General features: G+C 47.3%; 16 protein-coding genes across 16 annotated transcripts; 9 read left to right on the top strand and 7 right to left on the bottom strand.

Moving 5' to 3' along the window:
* Positions 1–434: 434 nt before the first annotated feature.
* Positions 435–980, top strand: LY89DRAFT_730722 (uncharacterized protein; the record flags this gene model as incomplete). Its single annotated transcript, XM_018219506.1, has 1 exon — positions 435–980. One exon carries the CDS (start codon positions 435–437, stop codon positions 978–980), a length of 546 nt encoding a protein of 181 aa, XP_018075060.1.
* Positions 981–1,448: 468 nt separating this feature from the next.
* On the bottom strand, positions 1,449–2,916 carry LY89DRAFT_611047 (D-isomer-specific 2-hydroxyacid dehydrogenase-like protein). Its single transcript, XM_018210567.1, has 3 exons — positions 2,576–2,916; positions 2,170–2,520; positions 1,449–2,113 (listed from the first exon to the last, which is right to left on the bottom strand). Exons 1-3 carry the CDS (start codon positions 2,754–2,756, stop codon positions 1,536–1,538), a joined length of 1,110 nt encoding a protein of 369 aa, XP_018075061.1. The 5' UTR covers positions 2,757–2,916; the 3' UTR covers positions 1,449–1,535.
* A 1,007-nt stretch (positions 2,917–3,923) lies between these two features.
* Positions 3,924–4,964, bottom strand: LY89DRAFT_452766 (PRTase-like protein). The gene is made up of 3 exons (XM_018207622.1): positions 4,828–4,964; positions 4,323–4,769; positions 3,924–4,253 (listed from the first exon to the last, which is right to left on the bottom strand). The coding sequence occupies exons 1-3, from the start codon at positions 4,858–4,860 to the stop codon at positions 4,092–4,094; spliced, it is 642 nt and encodes a 213-aa protein (XP_018075062.1). The 5' UTR covers positions 4,861–4,964; the 3' UTR covers positions 3,924–4,091.
* A 688-nt stretch (positions 4,965–5,652) lies between these two features.
* LY89DRAFT_682407 (uncharacterized protein) lies at positions 5,653–7,095 on the top strand. The gene has a single exon (XM_018214502.1). It carries the CDS (start codon positions 5,765–5,767, stop codon positions 6,842–6,844), a length of 1,080 nt encoding a protein of 359 aa, XP_018075063.1. The 5' UTR covers positions 5,653–5,764; the 3' UTR covers positions 6,845–7,095.
* A 584-nt stretch (positions 7,096–7,679) lies between these two features.
* On the top strand, positions 7,680–8,282 carry LY89DRAFT_779431 (uncharacterized protein; the record flags this gene model as incomplete). Its single annotated transcript, XM_018222289.1, has 2 exons — positions 7,680–7,732; positions 7,787–8,282. The coding sequence occupies exons 1-2, from the start codon at positions 7,710–7,712 to the stop codon at positions 8,280–8,282; spliced, it is 519 nt and encodes a 172-aa protein (XP_018075064.1). The 5' UTR covers positions 7,680–7,709.
* Positions 8,283–8,662: 380 nt separating this feature from the next.
* Positions 8,663–11,527, bottom strand: LY89DRAFT_779432 (uncharacterized protein). The gene is made up of 2 exons (XM_018222290.1): positions 8,975–11,527; positions 8,663–8,926 (listed from the first exon to the last, which is right to left on the bottom strand). Exons 1-2 carry the CDS (start codon positions 11,286–11,288, stop codon positions 8,802–8,804), a joined length of 2,439 nt encoding a protein of 812 aa, XP_018075065.1. The 5' UTR covers positions 11,289–11,527; the 3' UTR covers positions 8,663–8,801.
* On the top strand, positions 11,498–13,017 carry LY89DRAFT_682409 (uncharacterized protein). The gene has a single exon (XM_018214503.1). The coding sequence runs from the start codon at positions 11,793–11,795 to the stop codon at positions 12,534–12,536; it is 744 nt and encodes a 247-aa protein (XP_018075066.1). The 5' UTR covers positions 11,498–11,792; the 3' UTR covers positions 12,537–13,017.
* On the bottom strand, positions 12,695–13,201 carry LY89DRAFT_695279 (dolichyl-phosphate mannosyltransferase polypeptide 3; the record flags this gene model as incomplete). The annotated part of the gene is made up of 3 exons (XM_018216759.1): positions 12,695–12,856; positions 13,028–13,102; positions 13,154–13,201. The coding sequence occupies 3 exons, from the start codon at positions 13,199–13,201 to the stop codon at positions 12,695–12,697; spliced, it is 285 nt and encodes a 94-aa protein (XP_018075067.1).
* A 1,079-nt stretch (positions 13,202–14,280) lies between these two features.
* Positions 14,281–15,084, top strand: LY89DRAFT_666356 (putative 60S ribosomal protein L13; the record flags this gene model as incomplete). Its single annotated transcript, XM_018212901.1, has 4 exons — positions 14,281–14,317; positions 14,369–14,415; positions 14,471–14,629; positions 14,680–15,084. The coding sequence occupies 4 exons, from the start codon at positions 14,281–14,283 to the stop codon at positions 15,082–15,084; spliced, it is 648 nt and encodes a 215-aa protein (XP_018075068.1).
* Positions 15,085–15,627: 543 nt separating this feature from the next.
* On the top strand, positions 15,628–16,445 carry LY89DRAFT_682410 (uncharacterized protein). The gene has a single exon (XM_018214504.1). It carries the CDS (start codon positions 15,992–15,994, stop codon positions 16,250–16,252), a length of 261 nt encoding a protein of 86 aa, XP_018075069.1. The 5' UTR covers positions 15,628–15,991; the 3' UTR covers positions 16,253–16,445.
* Positions 16,446–16,570: 125 nt separating this feature from the next.
* Positions 16,571–17,330, top strand: LY89DRAFT_452863 (uncharacterized protein). The gene has a single exon (XM_018207623.1). The coding sequence runs from the start codon at positions 16,681–16,683 to the stop codon at positions 17,146–17,148; it is 468 nt and encodes a 155-aa protein (XP_018075070.1). The 5' UTR covers positions 16,571–16,680; the 3' UTR covers positions 17,149–17,330.
* LY89DRAFT_682412 (npp1 domain-containing protein) lies at positions 17,078–18,449 on the top strand. The gene is made up of 3 exons (XM_018214505.1): positions 17,078–17,741; positions 17,788–17,898; positions 17,945–18,449. Exons 1-3 carry the CDS (start codon positions 17,512–17,514, stop codon positions 18,324–18,326), a joined length of 723 nt encoding a protein of 240 aa, XP_018075071.1. The 5' UTR covers positions 17,078–17,511; the 3' UTR covers positions 18,327–18,449.
* Positions 18,450–19,226: 777 nt separating this feature from the next.
* On the bottom strand, positions 19,227–21,797 carry LY89DRAFT_730732 (ARM repeat-containing protein; the record flags this gene model as incomplete). The annotated part of the gene is made up of 5 exons (XM_018219507.1): positions 19,227–20,725; positions 20,774–20,908; positions 20,958–21,077; positions 21,124–21,255; positions 21,395–21,797. 5 exons carry the CDS (start codon positions 21,795–21,797, stop codon positions 19,227–19,229), a joined length of 2,289 nt encoding a protein of 762 aa, XP_018075072.1.
* Positions 21,798–23,360: 1,563 nt separating this feature from the next.
* LY89DRAFT_666359 (uncharacterized protein) lies at positions 23,361–24,444 on the bottom strand (the record flags this gene model as incomplete). The annotated part of the gene is made up of 4 exons (XM_018212902.1): positions 23,361–23,453; positions 23,511–23,699; positions 23,832–24,059; positions 24,430–24,444. 4 exons carry the CDS (start codon positions 24,442–24,444, stop codon positions 23,361–23,363), a joined length of 525 nt encoding a protein of 174 aa, XP_018075073.1.
* A 575-nt stretch (positions 24,445–25,019) lies between these two features.
* LY89DRAFT_453064 (uncharacterized protein) lies at positions 25,020–25,747 on the top strand. Its single transcript, XM_018207624.1, has one exon. The coding sequence runs from the start codon at positions 25,072–25,074 to the stop codon at positions 25,708–25,710; it is 639 nt and encodes a 212-aa protein (XP_018075074.1). The 5' UTR covers positions 25,020–25,071; the 3' UTR covers positions 25,711–25,747.
* LY89DRAFT_682414 (uncharacterized protein) lies at positions 25,355–27,774 on the bottom strand. Its single transcript, XM_018214506.1, has one exon. It carries the CDS (start codon positions 27,307–27,309, stop codon positions 25,786–25,788), a length of 1,524 nt encoding a protein of 507 aa, XP_018075075.1. The 5' UTR covers positions 27,310–27,774; the 3' UTR covers positions 25,355–25,785.
* Positions 27,775–27,886: the final 112 nt, after the last annotated feature.

Here is a 27,886-nt window from a genome sequence, read left to right on the forward strand (position 1 = left end):
AATGATTCTTTTGGAGTCATGGTAGGACAAGGAGCCGCAGAACCCCGCACCCCCTATCCCACTCTCGCTTAGCATACCGGGTCAATCGCGGGACGCAACGGCAGCTTGTCCCAACCTGGTTGGCCACTAATGACGTTCCCTCCTAGGTTGTCTAAATATCCTGCTTTTGCAAGACACTTTAATTGAGCCGCCTCCAACAATATAAGGCAAAAAAGACGAGTGTCGAAGTTCTGAGATTGACGACAAGGATTCGCAACTCAAATGCAGGGTTGACGTCATTTTTTACCCCACACTTTGAGGCAACAAAATCATTGCATGTGCTTGAACTTGGAGCTTTCACATATATCGGATTCTTGATATACAGTGTATCCATTTCTCTTCTTCTCTGCCACACAACATATAAAGCTTGAATCTAAGCCCTATCACCGTCCAAAATGGCAGACCAAGCAGCAGACAAAGCAGCAGACAAGATCTCAGATCAAATAACCCAAGAATTCAAAGACCAAATCCCCGAAGTCCCATCAAAAGATTCCTCCAAAGAGAAGATCCTGAAATACGCCTCGGACCGACTCAAAGCCGCCGAGGATGCAGAGGCTAAAGCTGCCGCCGCGAGGGAACGAGCGGAGGCTTGCGAGGACCCGGAAGAGAAGAAAAAGATATTAGCAGAGGCGGAGAAGGAGGAGAGGAAGAGTAAGGCGGAGATGAAGGCTGTGAATCGGATACAGAGTGGGGTTTGGCAAGGGGCAGGAATGGGTGGAGGGATGGGAGCGGGGCTGGGGATGGGTATTGGGGCAGGTGTGGGGACGTTGCTGGGTGGTGTGGTTAGTATACCTACGACGGGGTTGGGGATTCTTGCTGGGGCTGGAACGGGTGCGATTCATGGGCCTTGGTTTAAGTTGCCGGGGGCAGAGGGAATGAAAGAGAATAGGGGTGACGAAGAGGGCGGAGAAGGGAAGGTAGAAGGTGGAGGGGAAGGATGATTGAGTGAGAATGAGTTGTTCCGGTCGACAGGACATTTGTTCTGAAAAGTCGCGGAAATGCATCCCGCTTCTTTGTTAAAGTACACTTATATGGAAACACGGCAAGGCGTTGGGGCGTAGAAAGCATCTTTCGTATACCTATTGACAAGCGTACATCGCGATTTACAAAAGTCCTCAACCGCCTTGGATCATTGATGTCTTGGAGAACAGCGATATTGGGACTTGGCTTTGGGGAAAAGGTGGCAAGATTGTAAGACTAAAATGTTTGGAGATAGACGTCTGGTCAACCAAATTGTCCCAGCATTTCCACAATTTAGATATGATGCAACAAGGTCTGATCAACCATGACTGTGAAGATCGTATGCTCTTCACCAAGGTTGTAAATCGAGATGGTAGGAAACTGGTGCAGAGGGATCAGTAAAAACATCTTAAGTATCCGCCTCTTGGAACTGGTGATTAATGACTTTCATGGTTCAATTATGTATATCTCTGTAGACATCAGAATTTTCAAATCTATTTTTAACCTCCGCGCCAATTTCATCATCTATGATCGATCTAATATCCCTTCTTCTTGTCCACCTCATTGATCAACTTCTCCCCTTTCTCAATATGCGTCAAATTCCTCTCCAGAATCTCGAATGTCCTGTTCGCATACATAGTCCCCAGTCCACTCACGTGTGGCGTGACAGCTACATTTTTAAGATCCCACAACTCATTGTCCTCAGGCAAAGGCTCGGGATCCGTTACGTCCAACGCAGCACCTCTCAGTCCGCCTTCTTCTGGTGTCTTCTTAAGAGCCTTGATTAAATCATCCTGGACCAGAACTGCTCCTCGTGCAATGTTGACGATGAATGCATTGGTTTTGCCTAAGATGGCAAACTCTTCCGCTCCGAGCATATGCTTCGTTTGCTCGGTTAGCGGAACGGAGATAAGTAGGACATCGATATCTTGCTTCAAGAAATTGTGCAGTGAGGGTTTGTCGAGTCCAGAGTACCATTCCGAAGGGATCAAGCCATCCTCATCTCCCGTGCCGGGAACGATATATCCAGAGTCTTTCTTGCTCTCGGGTGTTTTGCGTGGAGATGCTGTGTAAGCAATCACATCCATTCCCATAGCTTTGCAGATACGTGCAGCTTCGACTTTGTCAGCCAATGCTCGTAAAGGCAAATGTGAATGTGGAATTCCTCACTTTGACGCCCAATTGCGCCATATCCAAGGACTCCGAGCCGTTGCCCCACGGAATCTCTCACGAATCCAACTTCGGTATGCGGCCCCCATTTATGCTGCTTTTGCCACTCAACCATCAGTTTCTCTTTGTGAGAGTTGGTGAGGATTTGCATGATGACCCATTCTGCGATTTGAGGTCCATGAACTCCTGATGAGTTAGTGATAGGGATGTCTGTATCTTTCCATATTGGTGATTCGGCGAGGTGATTGGCTCCCGCGCTTCCAAGATGAATTAACTTCAAGTTCTTGATGATATCGAGATTTGGAGGCAAGATCTGGAATGTCACGAGAATCGTGGCCTTTCCCCATATTTCTAGTAAACGTTAGTATTGATATCAATTAACAGTAAATTGAATGTTGATATCTACCTTCAGGGATGCTGCTGTCGCCCATCCGCCAACCTTGGAAGAAAGTGATGAAACGATAGTCGATCTTAACTTGGGAATGTTTCTTCTTGATCTCACTTAAAATACCCTCCATCTTTTCGTCAAGTGGAAATGGAAGGGCAATGAGTATATACTCCCTTTCGGGAGTTGGAGCGTCTCCCATGATTATCGACGTTAAATTTGAACACGATCTGTCACAATCCGAAGCATAGAAGGAAGCCGGCAAGCTCGGGGAAGGCGATGTTTTATATGAGACGGGAGCTCACTTCAGCTCGGTTAGATGAGAAAACGTGCTTAAATGATCATTCTGTTGTGAGATTTTGGCGCCGGGTTATAGATTCATGTAAGCTACGTAAGAGTTGGGGCCACCGCGAACGGCCCACTCGCCATTCTACACCAAAACGCGCCTCTTTTATTAAATTATATTTTTACAACATTTTTATAAAATTTTATAAAATTAAAGATTCGAATTAAACTTTATATAAAGTTAATTATATAAAGAACGCGAAAATTTATAAGGCATTTTGCAAGAGTTGTTTAGAGGTAAAGAGAGAAGAGGGGTAAAAAAGAAGTGAAATCGCTTCATTTATATGTAAATTTTAAATTTTTTGAAAATTTTCTACTTTAGCTACGTACCGTTTCTATAATTTCCTTTTAATTCGATTTCTGAATCGTACAAAATAAATTTTTAATACTAATTTGATCTCAATTCGTTTTCTATTATTTTTTATTAAAGCATTGTAATAATATACTATTTTGCAAAAGGGGTGTTTTGGTGTAAAATGGTGGGGTGGGCCGCTCCCGCTGGCCTCAGCTCTTACTAAAAGAGTGCGGTTTCCGATGTCACCAACCCCGCTGCACCTTTCCGCCCCTGGGCCCCACTCTGGTGAGGCTAAGATAACCGCGATAGGCTTTTGAAGGCTTGACGGACGAGGTCATGGAAATGTTTCACGTCTGTTTGGTAATTTGGGAAAGTTTCGTTCCGATATTGCAGTGACTCGAGTCCTCTTTTATAAATTGCATTCGAACAAGTCTTCCGTGAGTACCTCACGGTGGACAAAAAAACCCGGACGAAATAGACACTTCAAGAACAACAACCTCGCTTCACAACTATATTAAACTATCAATACTTAACGCATACTCATAAAATTATATTCGATAAAAAAAACCCTAAATCCCAGCTATCTAATGAATTAATTTCTTTATTTTCCCGATTTTTCTAAGACGTCGGAATTAAGAATTAAATAAAGTGTATTGCTCGAACTATCGCTTAATTAGTCCGGGTTTTTTTGTCCACCGCGAGAGTACTTAAGAGAATCTAACGAATTATCAAGTGCTGGGAGATTTATAGAACTAGACAAAAGATCAAAGTGGTATACTGCATGGTAAAATCTTCGTTGTTGGTATTAGCGACTCGTGCCTCAAGATTTAATAAGAGAGCAGCGGAAATAGAGTTCATGCAAAAGTCGAGCTCTGAGTCTTATCCTACAGGGAAACTTTATTTCGAAGGCTGCTTCTCGGCCATCGCATCATGCTCATCAATGTCTGTGGCCTCCCAGGGATAACAAATCCAAACGTCTCCAACTGTCCGAGCTGCCAAATATCTATTGTCCTTGAGCATATCGTCTGGCAAGCTTCCCTTCTTACTCTTGTCTTTGTTCTGGAGAATTATCAGCATCTTATTTTGTCGAGGCTTTCAGCCTCGTGGTATTTGACGAATTCGGCTTACATGTAACACGAAAACCGAGAAGACAGTCTTTTCACCTTTACCACCAAGCTTCTGTCTGGCAATCTCGACATCTTTCTCTAGTTCTTTAACGGCATATTCCAAGGTTGTCCTAGTATCATCGACCTCGTCCACGATCAGGATGCGCTTGCCAACCAAGTTCTCCATCTCACCAAGACTCGTTAAGTCCAACCATTGCGTTCGAGTAACCTTCGTACCGAGTTGTTCGATATCTCCAGGAGTGTTTGCGCCTGAAGGGTGGTTCGAGGGAAGAGCTTCGTAGAGGGAAAGGCCAATAGCTTGGATGGGGATATTTGGAGATCCAGGCTGCTTGAGAAATGATCGCAGAATGCGCGCAGGAACATATCCACCACCTCCAATGGCGATCATAAGCTGAGGTCGAAATTCCTCCAAAATTCGTGGGGCTGCCTCCTGGCAGAGCTTGTGGACCTAGGCCGGGCTGTCAGATCTCGGCCTTGTGAGGGGCAATATGAGGGGTCGCAAATACCTGGTTATAGGTCACGTACTCTTTGACGACCATTTTGGTTTGTGAGGAAGCTGGAGATGTGCAAGAAGATATCAAAGATCAAAATGCCCTCGAGGGTGCAACTTCAGTTGGGATTACTCCAAAACTCCAAGGACAAAAATTGTGAGTAGTGGGGAAGCTTAAAGAGTGCAGAAAGGCTAGCGGATCTCGCCTACCAGACTCGGCGTAGACTCAAAGACGCTTTAAATTCACCCCAGGTGTGCGTTCAGAACTCGCTGGCGGTCTGAAGTCCAGCTCTCCTTCGGAGAAGAAAGTGGTGGATTTGACGAAATGCGCAATCTCTAGCTAATGCACAGAATCATCAACGATTGTCTTAGATGTTTGAGAGAAGTTTGAGGTTAAAACTTATTTGGGTATTTCTCTGGGATTTCATAAGACGAAAACCTTTTTGAAATGTGAAATATTGAGAAATAGATAATTCAAGACTTGATCTTGACGTTGTCGCCTGTCAAAAACGGCAACCTTTTTCTCCGGTTGAGGTCCTGGTTAGAAAGTGCATTTAGTTCCTGAAGGTGTATGTCTATCGACCGTTTTTCCCCATCAAGGTGGCTTGGTAGGCATGTCAGCCTTGCATTCAGCCTTGACGAAACTTGTATCGTTCTTGTCGAGTCATAGTTGACCTCCCAGTCAATGTCTTTCCATCACCTTGAGAAGTCTCTCGATATTGAAAATCTAGGAGATCTGCTTTCTCACCCCAAAGTCGTTTCTCAGCATTGGCGGGGTTAATGCAACATGATCTGACGTCAAGTCCGGGGCGTCATGTACGCCGAAACTCCGTTTACATATCTTCATATGAATGTAAGCTCTCTTCACAGTTGTCTCGATCCTTAGAATCTACTAGTAGTCAGCTATTTATTTAATTTACTTCAGCCTCAGCTTACACCAGTGAATCTACAGAATGGCTCAGTCACCACCAGATCTGAAGATCCCGTCCTCTTCCACCATAGTCCAAGTTCGGATCATCGACACGACTTCTCACATTGAAGGGATTTCGATCGCTGGTTTCATCGAACCTCATATCAAAGGATTCGATACCCTAAGCTGCCCTGCATTTTCATTTCTTATCGAGCATCCGTCGGGTCGAAAAGTCCTCTTTGACTTAGGCGTCCGGAAGGACCATGAGAACTACGCCAAGAATATTGTCAACCGAATCAAAGACGGAGGATGGAAGGTTATTGTCAAGCAAGGGGTTAAGGAGCAATTAGAGGCCAATGGAGTTGATGGAAAGAGTATTGAGGCTATCATCTGGAGCCATTGGCATTGGGATCACGTTGGAGACCCCTCGACTTTCGAAAAAGACACAGCTTTGATCGTCGGTCCTGGTTTCAAGAAGAGCTTTACTCCTGGATATCCCCAAAACCAGAATTCGCCCATCTTGGAGAGCGATTACGAAGGAAGAGAACTGAGAGAAATTGCTTTCGACCAAAACCTCAAAATTGGACGATTCAATGCTTTCGATTATTTTGGCGATGGATCTTTCTACATCTTGGACAGTCCTGGACATGCTATCGGCCATATTTGTGGACTTGCAAGAATGAGCTCGAGTCCAAATTCCTTCATATTTATGGGAGGTGACGCCTGTCATCACGGGGGAGAATTCAGACCGACACAATATCTGCCAATTCCATCATCCATCTCCCCGAATCCTTTCGATATAAAGAGCAGCAAGCCTTGTCCGGGTTCTCTCTTTGATGACTTGTACCGAGATGGAGACAGAACGAAGCCATTCTATGCTATTGCTCGACTTCCGGATGGAAAAGGCGTTGCCCACGATGTAGACGAGGCTGAGGAGACGATCAGCAAAGTCATGGAAGCAGATGCTCATGATGAGATCTTCGTTGCGATGGCGCATGATGAGAGTCTGCTTCCTGTCGTGGATTTCTTTCCTAAATATGCCAATGATTTTAAGTCCAAGGGATGGGTTCAGGATACTAGATGGTTGTTCTTGAAGGATTTCGCTAAAGCTGTTGGTCATTGATGGCGCTCTGTCTGTTTGTTATGTCTTGAGTGTTTTCTACTATGACATTCTTAGAATTTGCCACTTGAGATGTTTTGTTTTGTTATGTTTTCGTGTGTTACGACTGTGCTACGCTTTCTTCCTCGTTGATGTGTGGTTGTCTGACTATGGATGCGCTTTCCGGAGACCTCTTTTCGGAGCGAATATCTCTTCAGATCTGGTGGTCGTTCGTTCTTATGTGATTAAATAGTAATTGGTCATGACTGTCGAAGCTTCATGCATATATTTCTCTCCCTCGCGTTCGGAGCCTGGTGAGCCTTCGACTTGGCCGAGACCAATGTCTAGGGGTAACAGCCCATGCCGCCAAGCAAAGGCGCTCAAACTTCCCCAATCCTACGCCAAAGCCTCCCAAAGCTAAGCTGATCGACAACCGAGATAGGCTGACATTTACCAAGATCAAGATACATGAGGCTACTCCTATGACAGGACATGAATGATTTCGCCCCCAAGCGGCGCTGTAAATGCGATACTAGCCAAGCCAATTCCCAGCCTGACCCTACTTTCTGGGGCTTTCTTCATGCTGTAAGTTCCTTTCTTCTTTCTTCCTTTTCTCTCACGAATGCAAGACCTTCGTTTTGTGGCCTTGGGGTAAGTCGAGATACATGGCTTCTCCAGAGGTGTACACGCATTCAGACCTCGAAGTCGTCCTCGAAAGACGATCGTTCCTAAGCCTTACGGGGCTTCCCCGGATTACTATGGGCCTGGGACGAACTCGGCGGTGCAAGAGCGGCGGATATGTGGACTCAGAACAACGACATTCCTTCTGAGTTTGGCCTTGTTACTCGTGGTACTCGCTGCTGCAATTGGAGGTGGAGAGGGCGGTAGCATGGCGGTAACCAATGCAAAGAAGTAAGACAGCACGGCGTTCCCACAATTGAAGCTTATCATTAACCTTGAATCCAGTCGCTACAAAGATCAATACTGCGTCGCCTCAACGACAAGTACCACCACAACAGTTACCGCAACAAGCACCACCACCACTACCACCACAACTACCACAACCTCAGATTCAAGCGCGTCGACGTCCACCTCCGCATCAACAATCACCGTCCCGACCTCCGGCTTCATATCACTCGACTGCCCCGCCCTAGACGCCACCACCCTTGGCATCACGCTCCAGAGCACCTCCCTCTTCACCGTAACCTGCGGCCAAGACTTCTCAGGCCCAAACCACGATATCGATATCCTCGCACTCGTTGTTTATTCCCTCGAAGACTGTGCCATGGCTTGCGCGAGCTATAATCTGAACTGGAAATCAACAATCTGTAAAGCGGTGCGATTTAACGCGGACTTGGGTCAGGTGGGGATTAATTATGGGACTTGTTGGCTGAAGAATGGGACGGGGACCATTGAGAGTAGTAATAGCGATACGAGTGCGGGGATGATTTTGCAGACCTGATCTTGGAGCATTTGGGATGTGCGTGGGTTAGAGATGCGTTAATGCTTCAATATACTAGTATACTATAAATTCCAGCGGGCATTTGTTCATAACTTGATGCAGGTAGATACTCAGTAAGGCCTTTAGACTGGTTTACTGTTCTTAAGCTTTGATCTGAAGTCATGGTTTCGTGAATTCAATGCTATGTGGTGGTCAGAACATTGCCATTGGGAAAGTCATGAAAAGCAATATCACATCTGATATGAGAATGAATATAAATAGGAATGAGTACCCATTTGGGCAATGCAATCAGCGCAATTCTTGGTATTATTGAGTGAATCTTGGAAGGCCCCATCAAATAGAATGTCTGTATTTATAACAGACGTTCGCCGGGGCATATTGTTTGATTAGAATTCGGACACGCAAGAAGGAAAGTGTCAAAAATGTGCGGCGGATCCTGGCATCAGGAGCGGTAACAAGCAAAGTGATATATATTTCAGCTCAACAACTCATTATCATGCATATCGTCAGACACATCCCTCACAATGGTGGCATCAGCAATCCAACCATAGCTCGTACAGCGCCGAGAGGACCCTTTTCCTTCTTCAGCTTTTCAAAAGTTTCAGGCACCTTGCTGAGGCTGCTTCGCTCATCGGCATGTTGCCCTGTTCTCGATTAGCATGTTGGAGTTGCAAGGATGTAGGTAAACATACAAATCTTTGGTACCCTGGCAGCCGCCGCGATTGAGCTGTCGACCTCGCCTGTCCAGTCGAAATTTATCTTCCACTCGAATCTCACCTCTACGTCCTCGTTCGAGAGCTCCATGCTACTTCGTCCGAAGTGCGGTAGTAGCTGTTTCCTGGTCCACTTGCTCTTCTCATGCTCATCCTCGACACCTTCCACAGAATCCTCATCATTGTCAATGACTGAGCCGAGACGTTTCCGCTTCCTTTTTCTTTGTAGAGATTTTATTCTCGCATCTGGTGTACCAAGTTCTTGTTCGACAGCACACCAGAATTGTGCCCGTCTGATCGAGACTTCAACCCAACGAGACATTGCCCAGCAGATGACTGTGATATCTCTTCCAAGAGGTCCTTCGTCTCTTGCTCGTCCTCGGATGAACGTTCCAAGTTCTTTCTCCGCATTCATGTCAAGTCGAAGAATATCAACAGATGATATGGACAGCGCTGAGGTATCCACTGTCATCGCGAAACGAGTCGTGAAGAGGCTAGATGGGTGAGAAGCTGTTATAATATGTTTCTGCATGAGCGACTGCTCTAGCTCTTGTGAAGCAGTATCCGATGAGGTCAGGTCCGATGGGAGTAGAGTGATGGTCGATGTATAGTTGAGACCAGAAAATGCTTGAAGATAGGGTAATGGATCGTCGAGCGCAATAGGGAGATGAGAGGGAGGTGGCTTTTCTGAAATAGGCAAAGGCGCAGCTCTCGTTTTCGGATTGAATGGAAGAAAGGTGCTGATTGATTTGAAGATGCTTGAAGGTTTTGGCTTCGGCTTGACCGGCCGTTCGAGTGCTGTAGCCCTTGTCAACATAGCAATAAGCTCATCCGGATCCGCAGTAGCAGCTTTCTTTTTCCTCGATTCTGCCTGCCGGCGCAATCGCTCGTTCTCTTGGTTTGCTAGAGCTACATCCGCCCGCAGTTGCTGAAGCTCATTCAAAAGATCATCACGAGCCTTCTTCTTGGCAGCGTGGGGGTCTTCAGGAATCAGAAACCTGGCCGACTTTCGTCGTTTGACTGGTTCTTCTTGAGCCTTCTTCTGTTCCTTCTGCTCTTCTTGGGGTTCAGCTTGTTTCTCTTTCACGGAAACCTGAGGAGGTGGGTCTCGCGGCTTCAGAGGCGATGACTTGAGCTTCGCGGATAGCGCCTTGCTCCTCCTCGCTCTCTTGCTGGGCGTATCGTGGATTCCTGTTGGTGGTGTAGTGACGATTGGATCTGGTATCCCCCTCTGAGTTGGCGTGGGAGGTAGCTCCGGCTCAGGACGCTCAGGGCGACTCACAGGAAACAATGCTGTCATTCCTTGTCCTCTGGGTGATCTTGGGGGCTCAAGTGAGCCTAGTAGCTCTTCGGGAAGTACAATACCATCTGACGGAGGCTCATCTTGCTGTGGCAGCGACGCTTCGTGCACGATATCAGCAATGCTAGATAAAGGAGGTGCTGGCTCAGTCGGAGTTGTGGCAACATAGGCTGGAGCCTCTATAGGAATTTCTGCTTGCTGGGCACGGTGGGTTGAAGGCGTTGGCATCGTTGGGGCGGTCTTGGTCGTTGAACGGTAGGCGGGAGCCTCAACTTGCGGAGGCTCGACATTCTCAACTGGCTGTGACGAGACAGGTGATCTTCTCAAGCCAGTCTTGCGGAATGGATTGATGTTCTCTTGTTGACTCTGTTGAACTTCTTGCTGGGGCAATAATTCAGCCTGGCCAGGCACCGGTGACCTTCTCAAGCCTTTCTTTTGGAACGGATTGAAGTCCTCTGGTAATCCTTTCGTTGGATCCACTTCTGGAAATACAGTAGGTGTTTTGTTAGGTCTCTTGACTGGAGATCGTGATGGTCTTCTCGGTTTTGTAGAAAGTCCACCCCCAACAGGCTTTGTACTGCGAGCTTTCGGTGTGGATGCTCTTGGCTGCTGTGTTTGTAAATCCTCAGGCTCATTCTCTTCGGTCGTTGACATTGATTTTGAACCCTCTCTGTCTGCTCCAGAAATTACAGACTGTCCTACAGGAGGAGCAGTTTCTCCCAAAGCTTTTGCAAACACATCTTGTAGATTCCTTCCCCGACTGCTAGGCCTCACTGATCCAGCTCCTGAGGACGATGGTCTGTTCAGCAATTGAGGATTATGTCTTGCTAAGCTTGCCTTCGTCGGAGAAGCAAACGATGGTCTACGAGCTGAGGTCTTCGCCGCACTTTGTGAAGCAATCGGTACAGGTATTCGACTCGGTGTCGCAGGCGCGTCGATTGCAACGGAAGTGGTGGGCGATGTTTTGCGCCGTTTGGCTGGTGAATCTGCCATTGATGATATGAGCTTCAATCACCGTTTCTCCATAATCTGCCAGAGGAGTTCCACGCCGGGCAGTGTTCTCTCGACGATGTGGTGTTGCGCTGAGGGGTTGTCGAATTATTTGGTGTTGAGAATCGCGTAGGCATCAAATCTCGACGCGACGAGGGGCCTGCTAGCGACCGTACACACTAACGGGCTCAATTCAACAGCTTCAACATACACTTACAATAGGATTTGGAGTCTATTTGAAAATTCACGAGATAAAACTTGATATTCCACGATTATGCCAATTCACCCAGATTTGACAACTAATACTTCTGTCACGAGACCATCTGCAGCTGCTGATAAACAATCCATCCGATGACGTCCAAAGGCGACCGAGGCGATTCCGAGTACTTTTCAAAACATCTTGCTGCTGAGTACATTTAGCTGGCATTTCAACAGAACACCTCCAATGTTTTCACGATAACGTCTACTTCCTCCTTTCGCACAAGGAGGTCTACTATCTACAATAGAATGGAAACAAGATTCCTTCTTCGCGCATGCCAACGTTCTCGAATTTCTTCTCTCCGCCACATCTCTCTCGTTCGCAATGCTTCCAGCTCCACCAAGTCCTCAACTCAGCAAGCAAATCCTATAGGTGACTACTATGCCTCAATACTAGATTCGTCTACTCCTACAATTACCAGCAAGCCACCGACAACCGCTACACCTTCTACCGCGCCCCCAATATCTACAAAGAGCGATGATGAAGACTCTGGTCCTAGCATTCTCTTCTCCTCGCGGCTGAGTTCGCCTCTAGAACGAAGATCAGAAATAAAGAGAAAGAGTGTGCTGGTAGCAGGAGTATGGGTCCCTCCGCGGCCGACAGAGCCAGACAATTGCTGCATGAGTGGGTGTGTGAATTGTGTCTGGGATCGATATCGAGATGAGCTTGAGGAGTGGGCTGCTGCAAGACAAGAAGCAGACGTTGCCCTGAGAAAAGAGAAGGGACTAGAGAAAGGAAGAAAGCGGAGGAAGAGTGGCGATGGTATATCTGGAACAGGCTTGATGCTCGGCGAAGGAGAAAAGGGAGCATCACACACCTTGGTCAGTATGGATGATGATGGAGGCGGCAGTGAGACAAATTGGGGGACTGGGTTGGAGACAGATTTTACCAGTGAAGACTTGTTTAAGGGTGTTCCAGTTGGGATCAGAGAGTTCATGAAGCAAGAGAAGAGATTAAAAGAGAAGCATGCTAGAGAAGGCACAACTGGATGATAGAGGCATAATATACCACATGAACAGAGGCACAAGTAGTGTTGGTGCGAAGGCTTGGTTTGGATTTTCAGAGCGTTGTAGCATACCCTTAAAGGGCAACCTGTATTATGTGCCTTCTCCTTAAATCAACGCCAGCAGAATGCTTTCAGTATGCTGACTTAGTCGACCTCGACACCCTTGGTTCTCAAATCCTCTCTCGCCAAATCGATTTCCTTCATCAATTCTGCATGTGCCTCTGGTACGTCGTTAAATGTGAGAACACCGTATCCGAGTTTAGCTAGGAGGTAGGAGCCGAAGGAGACGAGTGCCCAGAGAGGAAGCTAGATGAACTAGTCAGTCAAGAGGTTACAGATGTGGTCAGGGATCCACGAATGGTGGAAGAGGGGAGTTCTGGCTCTGCCATGTGGGATGCTGGAGCAGCAGAAATATGGCGACTGAGCCAGTCGAGACGCCCAAGTCCCACGAGGAAATGAAGGGTAATCGTAACGTACAACAGGTATTATCTCTTCTGAGATTATGCTTGGAAGTGGGATAAGTTGTAAGAAGAGAGCAAGGTAGAGCTGAGTCTGTTAGCTATGCTACTTTTAGCTGGACTGGCTGGTGAAGTATAGGCGTACTGATGCGAATAGCAGTCCAATGGACACGGTTTGCTGTGCTCGAGTCATTGTCGCAAGTGAATAATCGACAGTTTTTGACGATTATGAAGTTGTTCTCCGCACTGTGTCTGAATAAAGGAATGTGGTTCGTAAGGAGGTGTGTTGGCAGCTAGAAGACACTTTTCCAAGCTCCATCGCGAAGCCAGCTCGTGTTAAAAGGGGTCACGTGTATTCATGCGAACTTAATAGAATGATATTAAAAATGGAATGATCAGATCAATTCAGATAGCCGTTCAATTATCATTTATTTGTATGGTTTGGTATGTTTCGCTTTATTGTAAGCAGCTTCTACGAGTAGGGGAGATATGTCGACGCAGACAAGAGAATGTGACTCTCGACCGATCATCTGCACCTAGGCAGTATCATGTAGAAGCATTCGGGCAGGACAAACGTAGATATTCAGAAAGAACATGTAGATTGAAGGAGCGAAGAGTTAGAACTCCACCTAGGCGCATCGGAACCCTCGCAGGGGGTTACTGGTGATCAGTTCGAAGAGATATCATTCCGACTGACATGGCAGGCAACCAAGAGATGGCCTGGGCAGGAATTTCTGCGACGTACGAGAAGAATGCCAGTACCGACACTTCTTAAGCTTCCAGGAACGAAGGCATATCGCACTCATACATACATATTTGATCTTCTTCCTCATGCCACAGCTCGAAGCTGCGTCCATAATGAAAAGGATGGGTTCTCCAACAGGAGATGGCAATCAAAAATTCCCCCGATGACGTCCCCGAAGGAAAGTCAATTCGTCTAGACGCCCCGGTGTGCAATGGAGGTCTCGTCGAACAATCAAGGCTATTCATGAGCAGCCCGATTTCAAGAAGGTAAGTATGAAGAGAAAAAGTTGGAATTCAGGAGGGAGAGTCAGCTTATATACCCGAAAATGAGTCCAGACGCTAGGAGCTTCAATACAGGCTAGACTGTATTAGCTGTAGCGTCGTACTCATGTGACTGGTGGAGTTCTTGATGCCTTGATGCCTGATTACTCCCACACACGAGATTTTTGACAAATTCAGTAGCGAATTCAAACTTTCGAGATTTCGACATCCCCAATTCCACGACAATCTTGATCGCGACACGACAAAATGGCGATCAAGCACAATCAGCAAATCCCGCACAACCGTTCGTACTACAGGAACCATTACAATATCTGCAAATACTAATTGCCCTCAGATTTCCGCAAGGATTGGCAGCGAAGAGTCCGCGTTCACTTCGATCAGGTAATTCGCACATATCGAGATATACTACTAGCAGATTCTGACAAACAATTAAAAGCCCGGCCGAAAGCTCAGACGTCGCAATGCTCGTCTCTCAAAGGCAGCTGCTGTCGCCCCTCGACCAGTTGACAAGCTGAGACCGATTGTCCGATGCCCTACGATCAAGTACAACCGCCGTGTTAGAGCTGGACGTGGCTTCACCCTCACCGAGTTGAAGGTGAGAGATATCTGGGAACGGGACTATGTGTAGATTCTGACAAAATGTAGGAAGCTGGTATCCCCCGCAAGCTCGCACCAACGATCGGTATCTCTGTTGATCCCCGCCGCCAAAATCTCTCCACCGAATCTCTCGCTGCCAACGTCGAGCGCCTAAAGGCATACCAAGCTCGTTTGATCCTCTTCCCCCGCAAGTTGGGTCAACACAAGAAGGGTGATGCTTCCAAGGAGGACGTCTCTGCGGTCAAGGAAACCGTTTCCCGCGTCAAGCATGGTCTTCCAATCGTCAACGCTGAGGCTGGATTCACCGAGATCTCGAAGAATGATCTGCCTGAGGCTATCGAGGGTGGTGCATACAGAAAGTTGAGAGAGGCGAGATCCGAGAAGAGATACCTGGGTGCGCGTGAGAAGCGGGCGAAGGAGAAGGCTGATGAGGCCGCTGCTGCTAAGAAATAAAGGGCATCATCTGGTTTGCTGGGTCTTTTATCTGTTTGCGCGGGTTGGCTGGAGGTCACAATAGCAGCATTCAAGGGATTGCTTAGGTGTACTTTCATGAACGCAATGGCTACGCATCATCTGGACTTCTTCTGGCAGTGTTACATGTGAAATCTGGTCGTGTGTGCAAGGCAAACGTGGGAATACTGGTCATTCAACGATTCCTGACTCCATTATCAGTCCTACATCTGCAGCTAACATCTGATTGACCTTTTGATATAGTCTTATGGCCAACCATGACGTGATTGTGGCGCTGGATATTTCGACCCATTCAAGGCAAATCCAATGAACCAAAACTACTGAGCGAAAGTACACAGAGAACAGGACGAACATATAAAGGACCAGTTCACCAAGACCAGGACAGAGATTTCGAAGACTAGACAGACGTCAGTCCCAAAGCAATCTAACAAGAAAACTTTACATCAACCTACCATCACCATGAACAAGTCTACGGAAACTACAACTGCACGGCCGCAAGACACAGATTCATGTCCACGATGTCATGCTTCTGGTTTTCAAGGTCAATGCTTCTCCTGCGGGTATGGCGCAGGTATTGGATTGTCCAAACCTGTTGAATAGATCTGTGATGGTATCATTAAATTGGAATGTAAGATAATTTTGTTCTAGAGCTTATGAGAAAGTACGACTGGGAAAAGTAGATTCACCGAGAGAGAAGGAAATTTACGTATTTTTCGCGTCGTTTTTGCTCCACTCCATTCTTACAATGTTAATTCATACCTAGGTCGTATTCCTCTTGGATTGTCCCACAACCTCTGGAACATTATTATTTTATATTCTAAAATCTACTGTTATTGATCATGGACTCATCCTCCAACCTCATAGATCCATCCATTCAGATGGTTCTGGCATGAATCACAACGAGTCACTTCTTTTCCTTGCTACTCTATTATATAATGGAGGATTGGTTGTGGCTCTTCTACATAATCTTCCTCAAATAACATCCAACTACCAGTCCATCAAGAGCCTACAAGCACAAGGACCTGAAACATACTGCCAAATTCAGAGCATTAACCATTCGAAAGACATCCAAGATACTCAACAATCTTCAACTAATTCGACTCTTTCCAAGACAACTCGAGATGGCTCCCAACACGCAAAACAACAGTAACTGCCCATATTGTGGTGGAGATGGTTGGACTGGATCTTCTTGTGCTAGCTGTGGAGCTTGTACCCAAAGCAAAGGATAAAGTTTACTTCGGTTTTTGATGATGGGAGGGGATATGAGCGTGTTTTGAACTGATGGAGTATATTTGTATCGAGTGAGACTTTAACAATAAGCCACTGTGTCTGCCTTCCAAGACTTCTTGTTCCATTTGTCCATGGTGTGAAATGACCGAATGAAACTGTGAAAGCATGATCTTCTAGCATGGCCACACTTGAGCCAAGACTAATGTCCCCGCTCCCTTCAGAATTCATGATAGATCCAATATTCCAAATATTGTACACTTTTGAGATTATGAAGTTACTGGTCATTAAAGTTTACTTCACCTTCCACAACGACCTAGTCGTTCAAGATAATTCAGGTCTTGCTTGTAAATGATCATCAAGCTTCAAGTGTGGACCGTGTCTATCATCAGAAGTGGACGGCCCACCTCGCTTCCAATCCTCAACGTCGTTTTGCCAGCGCAAAACATCACCGCCATCTTTTCACCAGTGAAGTCTTCAACAACTTCGGACTCGGATACCTCGTATATGATTCGACATTTTAGAAAATCTCAGGCATGTGTATCGTCCCGACCCGCACATAGGTGGAATAATCTCATTCGGTACCTGAGAAAAACATTCCAGAAGCTCACCCACGGATCTCTTTTCTATCACACGTGCATCGGCAGTGGACCCGTTATTCGGAGACTCCCTGCTCGATACCCCTCCTCACTATCGCCGAAGCTTGATCTCCTTCCCAATCCAGAACATAACCCGCTTGCAATATATCTTGATCTCCTAGCCTGTCGAAGTGGCTTCTCCCGGATGCGATTCAGAGCATGCAAAAGCATCACGTTTTGACCTTCTGGTTTCGTTTCATGCGGTAGTCTCGGCAATGCATCTGGGGAAATGAAAGCTTGGCCGTTGAGGCTGGGTAGATGAAGTCGTCATCCCTTCCTGTAGCTCTGAACGTGGCTAAGCATGATCGTCTGATTTGATTAGGATCTGATCCAGTCTGTTTATGCGCCAGGTACCCGGAGGCTCATCGCTTCTTTCAACGTCCATGTCCGTGATGCATGCTCGAATCGAGATACCGGACGGAAATATCCATGTCCTGCTTTTGCGGGGCATGGATAACAGGAACAAGTATAAACTGCTACGATCTCTTTGCGGTTGACGATCTTTTTGTTTCTGCACCCTCGCTGTCAATTACAACTCGACATCATGGCTGTACTTTCAAGACTTCTTGCAGGCCTGTTGGCTACTGTTGCTGTTAATGCAACTCCATTTACTCTGCAGAATCGAGGAACTATTGCTTCTGATGAGATTGTTGGGTTTGCCCAAACAGTTCCCAGCGGGACCGTTGGTGATGTGTATTTGGCATACCAGCCATATCTTTATGTTGTGAATGGTTGCGTTCCGTTCCCTGCAGTCGATGCTGAAGGAGATACCAAGTAAGACTACTCTCAGGCATCATTAGCATTCATTAACATCCTACAGTGCCGGGCTTGCCACCACCGGAGCCTCAAATGGTGATTGCAGCAGCAGCACTGGGCAAATCTACGTCCGAGGAACGACGTATGACGATTATTACGCTCTCATGTATTCTTGGTAAGTTCCTGGCATCAATTCAAAAATCAATAGCTCACAAGATCAGGTATATGCCCAAAGACGAGCCCTCTGATGGATTGGGGCACCGACACGATTGGGAAGGTGTGATTATCTGGTTGACCTCCTCCACCGCCACTACCGCAGCAAACATCGTAGGCGTGTGCCCTTCTGCGCACGGCAACTGGGATTGCTCAACTGACGGTTTCACTCTCTCTGGAACCGCAGCTCTGATCGATTATGAAAGTATCTGGCCTTTGGATCACTCTTGTGGTTTGACGACCACAGTTGGTGGAACGCAGCCTTTGATTGCGTGGGAGAGCTTGCCGACTGTTGCTCAGACGGCATTGGATGACACGGATTTTGGAAGTGCGATTGTGCCTTTCATTGATGCGCACTTCACGACTAATTTGGCGGCCGCTACCTTTTGATTTCGTTAGCATACTGTGGATGTCGAGAAGCAGGGGATAGAATTGTGTGGTGGAGATGTTCACATACGTACATGCATATTTCGAGAATGAATATAATGAAATCGTAAGAACATGAATATAGAGCAATTGCAAATTAAGATTCAGATCATTTCATAGCGCGAGGCTGTGGAAGTTCCTTATCAAATCTTCAAACCCTTTGTCTTCGAGATTTCTAGCAATATCCAGTGCTGGTCGTCCGATGTTACGCTCGAGCTAAGCAGCTCATTCTATCCAGCCAATCAGCACTCATAGCGTGCAAGCAAACAACTGTATACGAACCCGATTCTTTATCAGTTCTACGACCTCTACCAAGCATTCCTGCCTTGTCTATGTGGGTAACCCCAAATTTCCTCGCCCTCGAATCCGTCACTAAGATTGCGGCTCACGAGCACGCCTATGTGGAGAGAGCTCAATCGCAAAGTGATTGAAGCCTCGTTGGTGGTGTTGGTTGCACCTTTAGCTACCATTGTGCTAATCTTGTGTCAGAATCTCCTACTAAGATTAAAAGATGTTTGTACCTTTGGAGGGACGCTAGACGATAAACGCGTACACTATCGCCGAGCATGCGCGCCACTGCTGGTCCGAGCCAATATTTTGACTAAGATGTGCCCCCACACAGGAAAACTATATTGATTTCGTTCGCTTCTATCGCAGGCTTCGCTTTTATTCCGCATGGGTGTAAAGCAATACAGTAAAAAAATTAAAATATAAGGTAATAGTGTTCCGGAGCCAGCAAAGAAGGGTGTGCTTCCACTTGGTGTGCTCAACAACGGAGGACAGAGCTTACATCTCAGAGAAACAAGGCATCTCAATTTAGTAAAGCATGCCTTCATGATTGCGATGTCAATGCATCCTTGTATTCTACGAAAGCTCCATAGAACTCTGCTCAGCAACTTGCGTCATGTTCAAATCAGCTCTGATCCTCTTCTCCTTTGGCTTCACATCCGTACTCCAATTCGGCTTACTTTCCTTATAACTACTGACAATCTCCGAGCCACCCTTCAACAGATCTTCAAATAGTGTTCGCCGCATAAGAGCCATATCACTTCCCCTATTCTTCAACAACTCGTTGATTAGCACCAAAGCATTCTCTCGATCGATTCGTGCCATTTCTTCGGCTCGCGCATCGGGCTGTACGCTCTCGGGAGATTTGCTTTCGAAATTGAAGGGTGACGGTTGGTTGGACGACGATGCTGGTGATGTGGTTTCGGATCTAGGAGACGTAGGTTGGTAGTCGACAAGTCGTTTGCCTGTGAGCATTTCGACTAAAGGTGCGAAAACAGCGACGTCGTGCATAAGATCGCTGATGCATTGGGCTCCTTCTGGATAACGCGCCATGAGTGCGAAGACAAACCAACCTTCGCTCCTCACGACTGGCCATTTGGTTTGCGAGACCATGAAACCGAGAGGTCTGCCAATATCTGGATGCATTGTGAAGAACTTATGTCGGATTACTACAAGTTGTTCGGGGGTGCGGGCCTTGGTGCTGTTGGTAACGCGACAAACGGATGTGATTAATCGTGAGATCTCCATTTTGATTGGTTCTACATCTGTCCGGTCGAAGAGAGCAATGAGTAGAGAGATATTTGTCCTATAGTGGGCCGGTGAATCTTCGTCTTCATTAAGGCGTTTAGCAAGTTCCCTAACGTTCATAAATGTGCCAATGGTGAGTTGTCGTGCCAAAGAAATGGCCGAAAATTGGATCTGCTGCATCGTATCGAGAGCCCACAGTCTTGGAAGGATCTTGAATATCCCGGTAGAGCCTATAATTTCTTTGTTCTTAGGGGGCATGGCAAGATTCTTCAGAAAGCCAATGGCGGCGTGTAGTAATTGCGAGTCCGTTGCATCTTTGAGGATAGTAACGAGAGGTATGTGAACGCCAGATGTGTGAACGAACTGTATGCAAGCCTCATCTGAGCGTGCGAGATTACCAAGTATGATGCATGCACAGACTTGGAGCTGTAATTGTGGACTCAACAGCCAGCGACGTAGCGAGGCTGTGAAGGGTGAGACGACAGGAACAGCTTGTTGAAATTCTGGAAGAGCAGAAATATCCGATAGAACTTGATTGAAGTTGCTTCGCATGTTTGAAAGAGCTTTTGCATCATCTTGATCGCCTGAAGCTACACCTATGGAGGGGTGGGAGTCGAAGCGAGTGTATGAGTCCACCAGAACAGCTAGTGTTGCATCGAGAGCACCCTGTTCAATCAAATCTTTTTGGAATCTCTCATGTTGGAGATAGGAGATTGCCGTATTAGTTAACGAGATGAAATCGTCCATGTCAACTGGAGTTTCTCGATCTGCTGCAACTTTGAGTAGGATGCGAGGTGTTTCTGCAGGCGCAAGCTCGAGCTCAGAAGCTAAAAAGGGAGTTAGCCTTCAGCTTAACTTCAGGTAGAAATGCCTACGTTGAGTAACCATGAGATCGATAATCTTGCAAATGTATCCCAGGAATGCTTTTGCATCATGGAATCGGGGACTCGAAATCAAATCAATCAATTCTTTGGTAAGAAAACATTCAGAGGCCAGTGTTTGGGCAGGTTCTGGAGAGGTCAGTAGCTGCAATTATGTTGGGATTTCTTCTCAGCTCACCATAGTCTATGCAAATATTGTACAAAACGGGTACCGCGAAAGGGAGTAACGAGGTATCTTGCAATTGAAGAATGATAGAAGGAAAATAATTTGACGCAACAACTCGAGCTCGGTTCTCATCTATTCAGTCAGTTATGTAGAGCACGTCAATTAGGAGTGTTCTGACCTGTGTCCGCGCACGAATTCCCTATAACTCGCAGAATATGGATCTTGAGAGCATTCTTCAAAGTTTGTGTGCCAAATAGCTCAAGGACGAAGTTCAGAATGCCAGATTCTCCAATAGGTATTCTCCACTTTGCTGTGAGATCATCAGTCACGTGATGCTGCACTCTTGATATGCGCAGGTGTTCAACTGAGCAATGAAGAATCTGTGTCCAAGCCGGGGCTATGTGCAGGGCAATGGCGTTATGACAATGGAAATGAACAGTGGTGCTTACGTTCTCTACTTCCATCCGCCAGCTTCTCCACGGCTATATCCATCTGATCCGAGTCTGCCCACCACAATTGAGCAAGTGCCGACATGGCTCCTCTTAACCTCTCGGTTCTTCTCCTCTGGTCTTCTAGGTCAATGACTGGCTCTGCATCTTCTTCACCTTCGTCTAACATTTCTTGGTCCTCGTTCACTTCATCCTCCTCCAGTTGGAAGATATCTGCGATACTATTCATCTTCTGGCTCTGTTCTTCGATGGATAAGGTGATGTTAAGCGAATTCGAGTTGGGCTCATCGCTCTTTGTACCTTGAGTAAGAGCACTTCTGATCAAGATATCAAGGGGATCGATAGCTTGCGGGTCAGGGCCAGAACCCGCGGGCTGGCCGGTATCCATATATGGATCGGGCATGTCGTCGAGAGTTGCTCAGACCTTGCTTGCTGTTAGATTAGACGTCTGTCGTTCTTTGTGAAAGGAATACCAATAGCGCGTCCTGGGACTGTTGCAAGAAAAGGTGCTGCGCCACCATCAAACGCGGGTTTGCTGACTTAATGATGTGGTTGATGTCGAAGGTCGCAAAATTTGTTGCCGACTCCCCAGAAGGTCGTCTCTAAACTCCGGCCCGGCTCTGAGCCTTTTGCGGCAAGGCAAGCGTAGAGTTTATTTGGCACCAAACGTCTTTCCGGGCAAATGAAGTTCATGAGTTGAGGTTGATATTTTCAGCCTTGCCTTGGCGTAGGTGAAACGGGTAAAGTGGGTACAGTAATCATTTGACGTCGACTCCAAGCCCAAAAACGCTCTTTGCGCACTCATCGTCACACAACATCCTCTTGTTCTTTTTTTCACCAAACGAAGCCCAGACCGCTTCATGCAGCAACAGCAGCATCGGATTCGGGATGTAACTCGCAGACAGCGCAACTGTTGAGACCACGTCGACTCGCAAGCCTTCTGTGCATGGAAACGTCGCTGCCTGCAAGAGATTGGTCAGTGCTTCAGGCATCACTTTAAGAACGGACAAAGGAACTAGACGAACCGCCCAACGAAGAATCCACATCGTCGTGCCAAGTCCTGCTAAAGCATGGAAGGATGATCGAGTTTCCACCATATCGAGCACAGCCTCGTATGAATAATGGGTTGATACGAGGAAAGTTTATCTCAACCTCCTTGTTTTGAGTCGAAGTTGCTCTCCTTTTTCTCGCCAAGAGCCCGTGGAAGCGAGTGCGTAATCGCGACGCCGACATCCGACTTGTCAGCCTTTTCTGCACATATCTCATTTCGAGCCTTGTGGATAGGACTGGGTAAATTTATGCATGCCATCGTCGCGAGGATTGTTAATGACGATACTGTGCATGAGATGTTTCCGAGATTAGAATTTTGCCTCTGCGGCTCGCTATGAGATCGTCTCTCGAGGTGTCATCGTTGGAACTGCACACTCGCAGTCAGGTGCATACGACGTGAGTGGCGGATAAAGAAGGTAGGTGATGTTCGATATGTTGTCTATGATGATCATTTGGAGGAAGCAAGTCGAAAAATGGTTGAGGCTGGGAAGCTCAAATCACCTAATCGGGAAAGAGCTTTACAATTAAATTTCCTGCTGTTCAGCAAGCACTTCTTGAAGGTTGAAAAACCGAAAAGGCAGGCATGTACAGTGTCACCCTAATCATATATCAATTGTATGCCACTCGATTATTTTACTTCAACTTGAAGGGGAGAAAACTTATGCCGCTTGAAAGTGCTTGGTTGCTAAGGGAGTTTAAATTCTGCTCTCTCACTTTGGCCTTGAGTTCGGCTTGGCGCCTCTTGTGATGTATGCGAGATGGTGTTGGACTCACTTTCGACATATCACAGTGCGGATCTAATAGAGTAGTTTTTGCAGAATTACTCAGTAGCATTGCATTGTTGAAAGCTCATAACTGTAAATTAACTCCAAAAAGATGGCTCCGCGCCACAAAGTCCCGCAGGACAGAGAACAATCTACTTCTTCGAGTTCTTCCTGGCCTTGGACTCTGTCTTGCGCTTCTCGCGGCGAGCTTTCATCATCTCCCTCTTCATCTGCTTCTCCGTCTTCTATACAGACAATCTATTTAGTACATGCTCTCAAATCTGTGTTAGATATTGGCAAACCTTCTTCCTCCCTCCTTCTCCTATCTCCTCCCCTTTTCCCATCTCCTCTCCCTCTCCCATCTCTTCGTCCTCATCTTCGTCCTCCTCCAAAGCCTTGGCCGTCTCCCCCGCCTCTCTCAACTCCTCCCTCGTCAACTCCCAACTCGGGTCTGCGAAGACCGTCTCTCGTATCCTCTTCTCGTTCGCCTCCTAAAGAAACGTCAGCTCTGATTTCTCAACAGGATCCAAAGTTCCGGAGCCAAAGAGGCTTCGTCGGGCCCCGGAAGAATCCAACTCATATTGTGGTAAAGATGAACATGTAGGGAAGTTTGAGTCCCTTACCCTCTTCCTCCTCTCCTCCTCCTCGTCCGCCTCCTTCTTTCCTCGAAACGCCAGCGTCGTGGCGAACATTGTGATTGTTTGATTTCGTGGTTGTGATTGTCGTCGAGGTCGAGGTCGAGTTCGAGGTCGAGGTGTTGTATGTTGTTGGTTGAAGAGAGGAAAGGAGAAATCGCGAGCTTTCAACTCAATACTCCTTAAGCGAGAACAAGGCTTAATCGCTTCAATCAACTAGATATTAACAGCACAATGGTTGCCTCGAAGAGGTCGAAAGAGCGGGTATACAATTGCAAGAATCAAAGCACGAAGAAAATACAAACAAGTTACTCGTCTTGATGCGGCATGCTTCTCTGCTTACTTGCGCTTCAACAGCTCCTTCTCTCCAGACTTTGAGATTATTTATCTTACCTCAATTTCTCTCAAATCAGCTCTTCAGGTCATCCATGTTGTCCCCAGGAACCTCAAGCTTTGGCATCCCCAAGAGTCCTCAAAGCATGTCTCTCTGCGAGCCTGCAGACCATACAGAATTTTCGAATTACGATGAAATGAATCGGCTCGCCCACGCAACTACAACACCATAATTTGAATGGCTCATTCATACCTTCATGCCTGGCATAATGTACAAGCTCCCCAGAAGTGGCACGAAGAAGTAATGTGCTACAACCTCACGAGCGAATCCGTCTTTGTACGAGTTGCTCGAGCCCCGGCAAGGCCATCCACGGAATTCATGCCCAAGCGCAACGGACTTCTGGATATTCTAGAAAAACTCCCTATATGGTGATACTACGGGAAGCTTTCTGTTTCAGTGAAACCCGATTCCTAGAAGCCTTTGATCGGGTAGAAACTGACCACAGTTTATCCGTGTTAAGATGCTATACCATTAAGTTCCGAAGGTAGCGCTGACCAAAGTTAACCTTTAACTTCAACACGAATGGTCCATCTTTTACTCGAAGTACCCAGCCTCTTCTGATGCAGGATTTGATACTCTAGAGAAGTATTAGCATAGTACTATCCATAGCAAGGAAACAGAAAATCCAAATCATCCCAAAAAACCAAGACCTCTTCACCTAACCCCTTCAAAAGCTCTCTTTTCAAGATATAGCTCAAGGAGCATAAATCAATCTAACACAGAAACGATAAAGAAAATTAACCTACTGCTACATACTGCATACTACATATCCTCTACCAGAGATTAAGCCGAAACAGAAGACCCTTCCCTCTGATGTGAAGGCACACTAGCTCCATGACACGCCTCACCCACAACCGCATCTTCCCACTCGCGTCATTCACAGACTACTATCTAGTGAAAGAAATTAGGACCAATGCAGCTATCCCATCCCATCCCATCCCTCCTTCATTGACAATCGATATCAAAGCCCAATGCTTAAACGCTAGTGCGACTTTCCCGTCGTCGAATGTTCGTTTACATCCCCCATCCACCCATCATCTTTGTTTACCTTCCCCATTCACGCAAACCACAACCACCCTCCCTCCCTCCTCCATCCACATCAAAATCAAATTCACAACCACGCAAAAACACGCACGTAAAGAACACGTCCATAATTTACAACGCATTCATTTTATTGTTATTTACCTGCCAATCCGACTCCGGTTCCAAGCAAAGTTAAGCAAAGAACCATGTCGTCAGGGGTATCTACATACGTACAAGCCATCCATCCTTCCCTTATTTCATTTCCCATTGTGCATCCATGCATATCATACAGAGCAAAGCAAAGCTAATTACCATCCATCCATCCAGCAAGCAGGACGAGAAGATGCGCCTTTTTGCCAAATGAAGAGTTGGAGACAGAATTTCAAAGCAAGTCCGCACGATGCAGATCCGGTACGCCAGAACCACGTGTTCCATACAGCAACAAGATAACTCCATCGTCATCAGAATTCGTCAATCGCCGTCGTCGTCGAAGTTGAACGAGCAAGGTATCTCGCATTGAAGCAATCAGCCACGTCCAGACTCGAAACCGATTCCCAAGCCAATGGCCTCACCATCAGAGCGAGCCTTCTTGACAGGACCATACTCCTCATCTCTCTTGCGCTTCTCGGCACCACCCTTGCTGATCGGGGCGAAGAGTTTGGATTGAAGATTGACCTTTGCCTTGTCGCCGGGAACGGGAGTATGGGTACGGGAAGCAGCAACTTCGAAGGACTCACGAGGATCAGCGCGAAGCATCTCGGTGGCACTTTGGCTAGCTTGGCTCTCTTGAACCTCCTCGTCGCTTTCCTCGCGGTAGGAAGCATTGGTGGCACGGACAATCTCCTCATGATCGGAAGCTGAGATGGTGCTGTCACGGGACTTGCGACGACGGTGCTCGGTTTGATTCATGTGTTGGAGGGCATTGTGAGCAAGGACGTTGATACGCTCGGTGTTTTGAGAGAACTCAGGAGCAGGCAAGAGGGTCGAGTTGGCAGTTATGGGGCGACCAGAACCTGGAGTGGTAGGGAAGGACGAGAGGGATTGAACACCACGGTTATGCTTGTTGGGAGTGCGAGGATCAGGACGACGAGCAATGGTTGGAGTCGAAGGGGCACTGTTATTCTCCTGGCTCAAGACAGAACCTGCCAGCAACAAGGCGTTGAAGCGCTCCTGGTTGTCCTGGGAAGCTGGGTAGCGGACTTGGCGGTTGGAACTTGGAGTGTATCGTGGGGTGCCTCGCTGATACTGGTGAGGGGTTGCTGGAGCCTTCGGGGTGCCGACATGGAGAGGTCCACCTGGGCTACGCAAGACGTTGATATGTTCACGGTTTTGGCGGATACGCTCATGAAGACGGCCAATCTCCTCCTTTGCATCAACGATCTGGTCTTCCTTGGACTCAATCAAGCGCTTAGCCTTCTCAATACGACGATGGGCAGCATAGAGGTCATCTTCGAGAGACTTGCAATAAGCCTTCAACTTCTGAGTGTACTCGATGTTGGTAGACTCGCGGCCAGTACCTTGAAGAACCTCAACCTCACGGCGGGTGATGTCATGCTCAACCTCCATGCGCTTCAAAGCCTCTTCACTTTCGATGGTGAGGAGTCGGTATTGGAGCTTGTAGTGGGCAGCAGACATACGAGCCTCACTAGCTTCAGCATCAAGCTTATGGTTCTCTGCCTTGGCCTTCTCGACCATCTCAATGAGCTCTTGCTTGGTATATTGTGCCAATTCCTCGACGTTGGGACCCGCACTCGCAACCTCACGCTTGTGGCCATTGACAGTTGGAGGAGGGGAAGACATGGCGCCGGCAGCAGAGGCATCAGGAGTGATCGATCGAGGAGCAACGCGAGGTGGAGCTTGCGAGGATGGTGGGGGAGTGATGGATGAAGGACGCATGGCCGAAGACGAACCAGCTACCAGCATCGATGTAGTCAAGGAGGCAGGGTGATTGAGGTCGACCTTGGAAGGGAGATCGATATCGTCGGCTTGAGGAGTGACGGGATTCTCAATGGGAGTCGCAACCTCCTCGACAGAGGATTGGGATGCCATCGCGATGGAGGTGAGTCTAGATCTCGGTCAGCATGATGGAAGGCTGCGCGGCCACGAAAACCGCACCGATATCGCCTTTGTTCGATCTCACGGAGGATTAGGGGAAGAGTGATTGTTCTACAGTGCCGTCAGCTCCCATGCAATGCGACAGCGATGGGCGATTGCCTACCTGGGATGCTTGGACAGCAAAGTCGGGGCAAAGTTGGACAGAGTCAGTCGCGTTCCGGTCGCGATCAAGACTTGTGTGCGATAGTGAACGAATGGTTCTCTCACAAGGAGAAGTGTGGTACCCGCAGAGAGGTGAAGTGGTTGTGCAATGAGGGTACGGGAGGGTAGTGGGGAAGTAGTTCTTCGCGATAGACGGAGCTCACTGGGCGGTGGCAGGTGGTTGGGGCCGATGTCTGGGATGGAAAAACGTGCGGCCGGCGTTAATACAGCAACGGGCAGAAAAATTGGTGGTGGCACGAAAGACACACGAAAACGCTGGTAAGAGAGAACCAGAGGCTACTTTGCTGAATCACTTTACAGATCGATGATTCATTCTCATATATTCAACAATATCTAGTTGAAGAATGCA

The sequence above is a fragment of the Mollisia scopiformis genome (assembly GCF_001500285.1).
Source record: "Mollisia scopiformis unplaced genomic scaffold LY89scaffold_6, whole genome shotgun sequence".
NCBI lineage: Eukaryota > Fungi > Ascomycota > Leotiomycetes > Helotiales > Mollisiaceae > Mollisia > Mollisia scopiformis.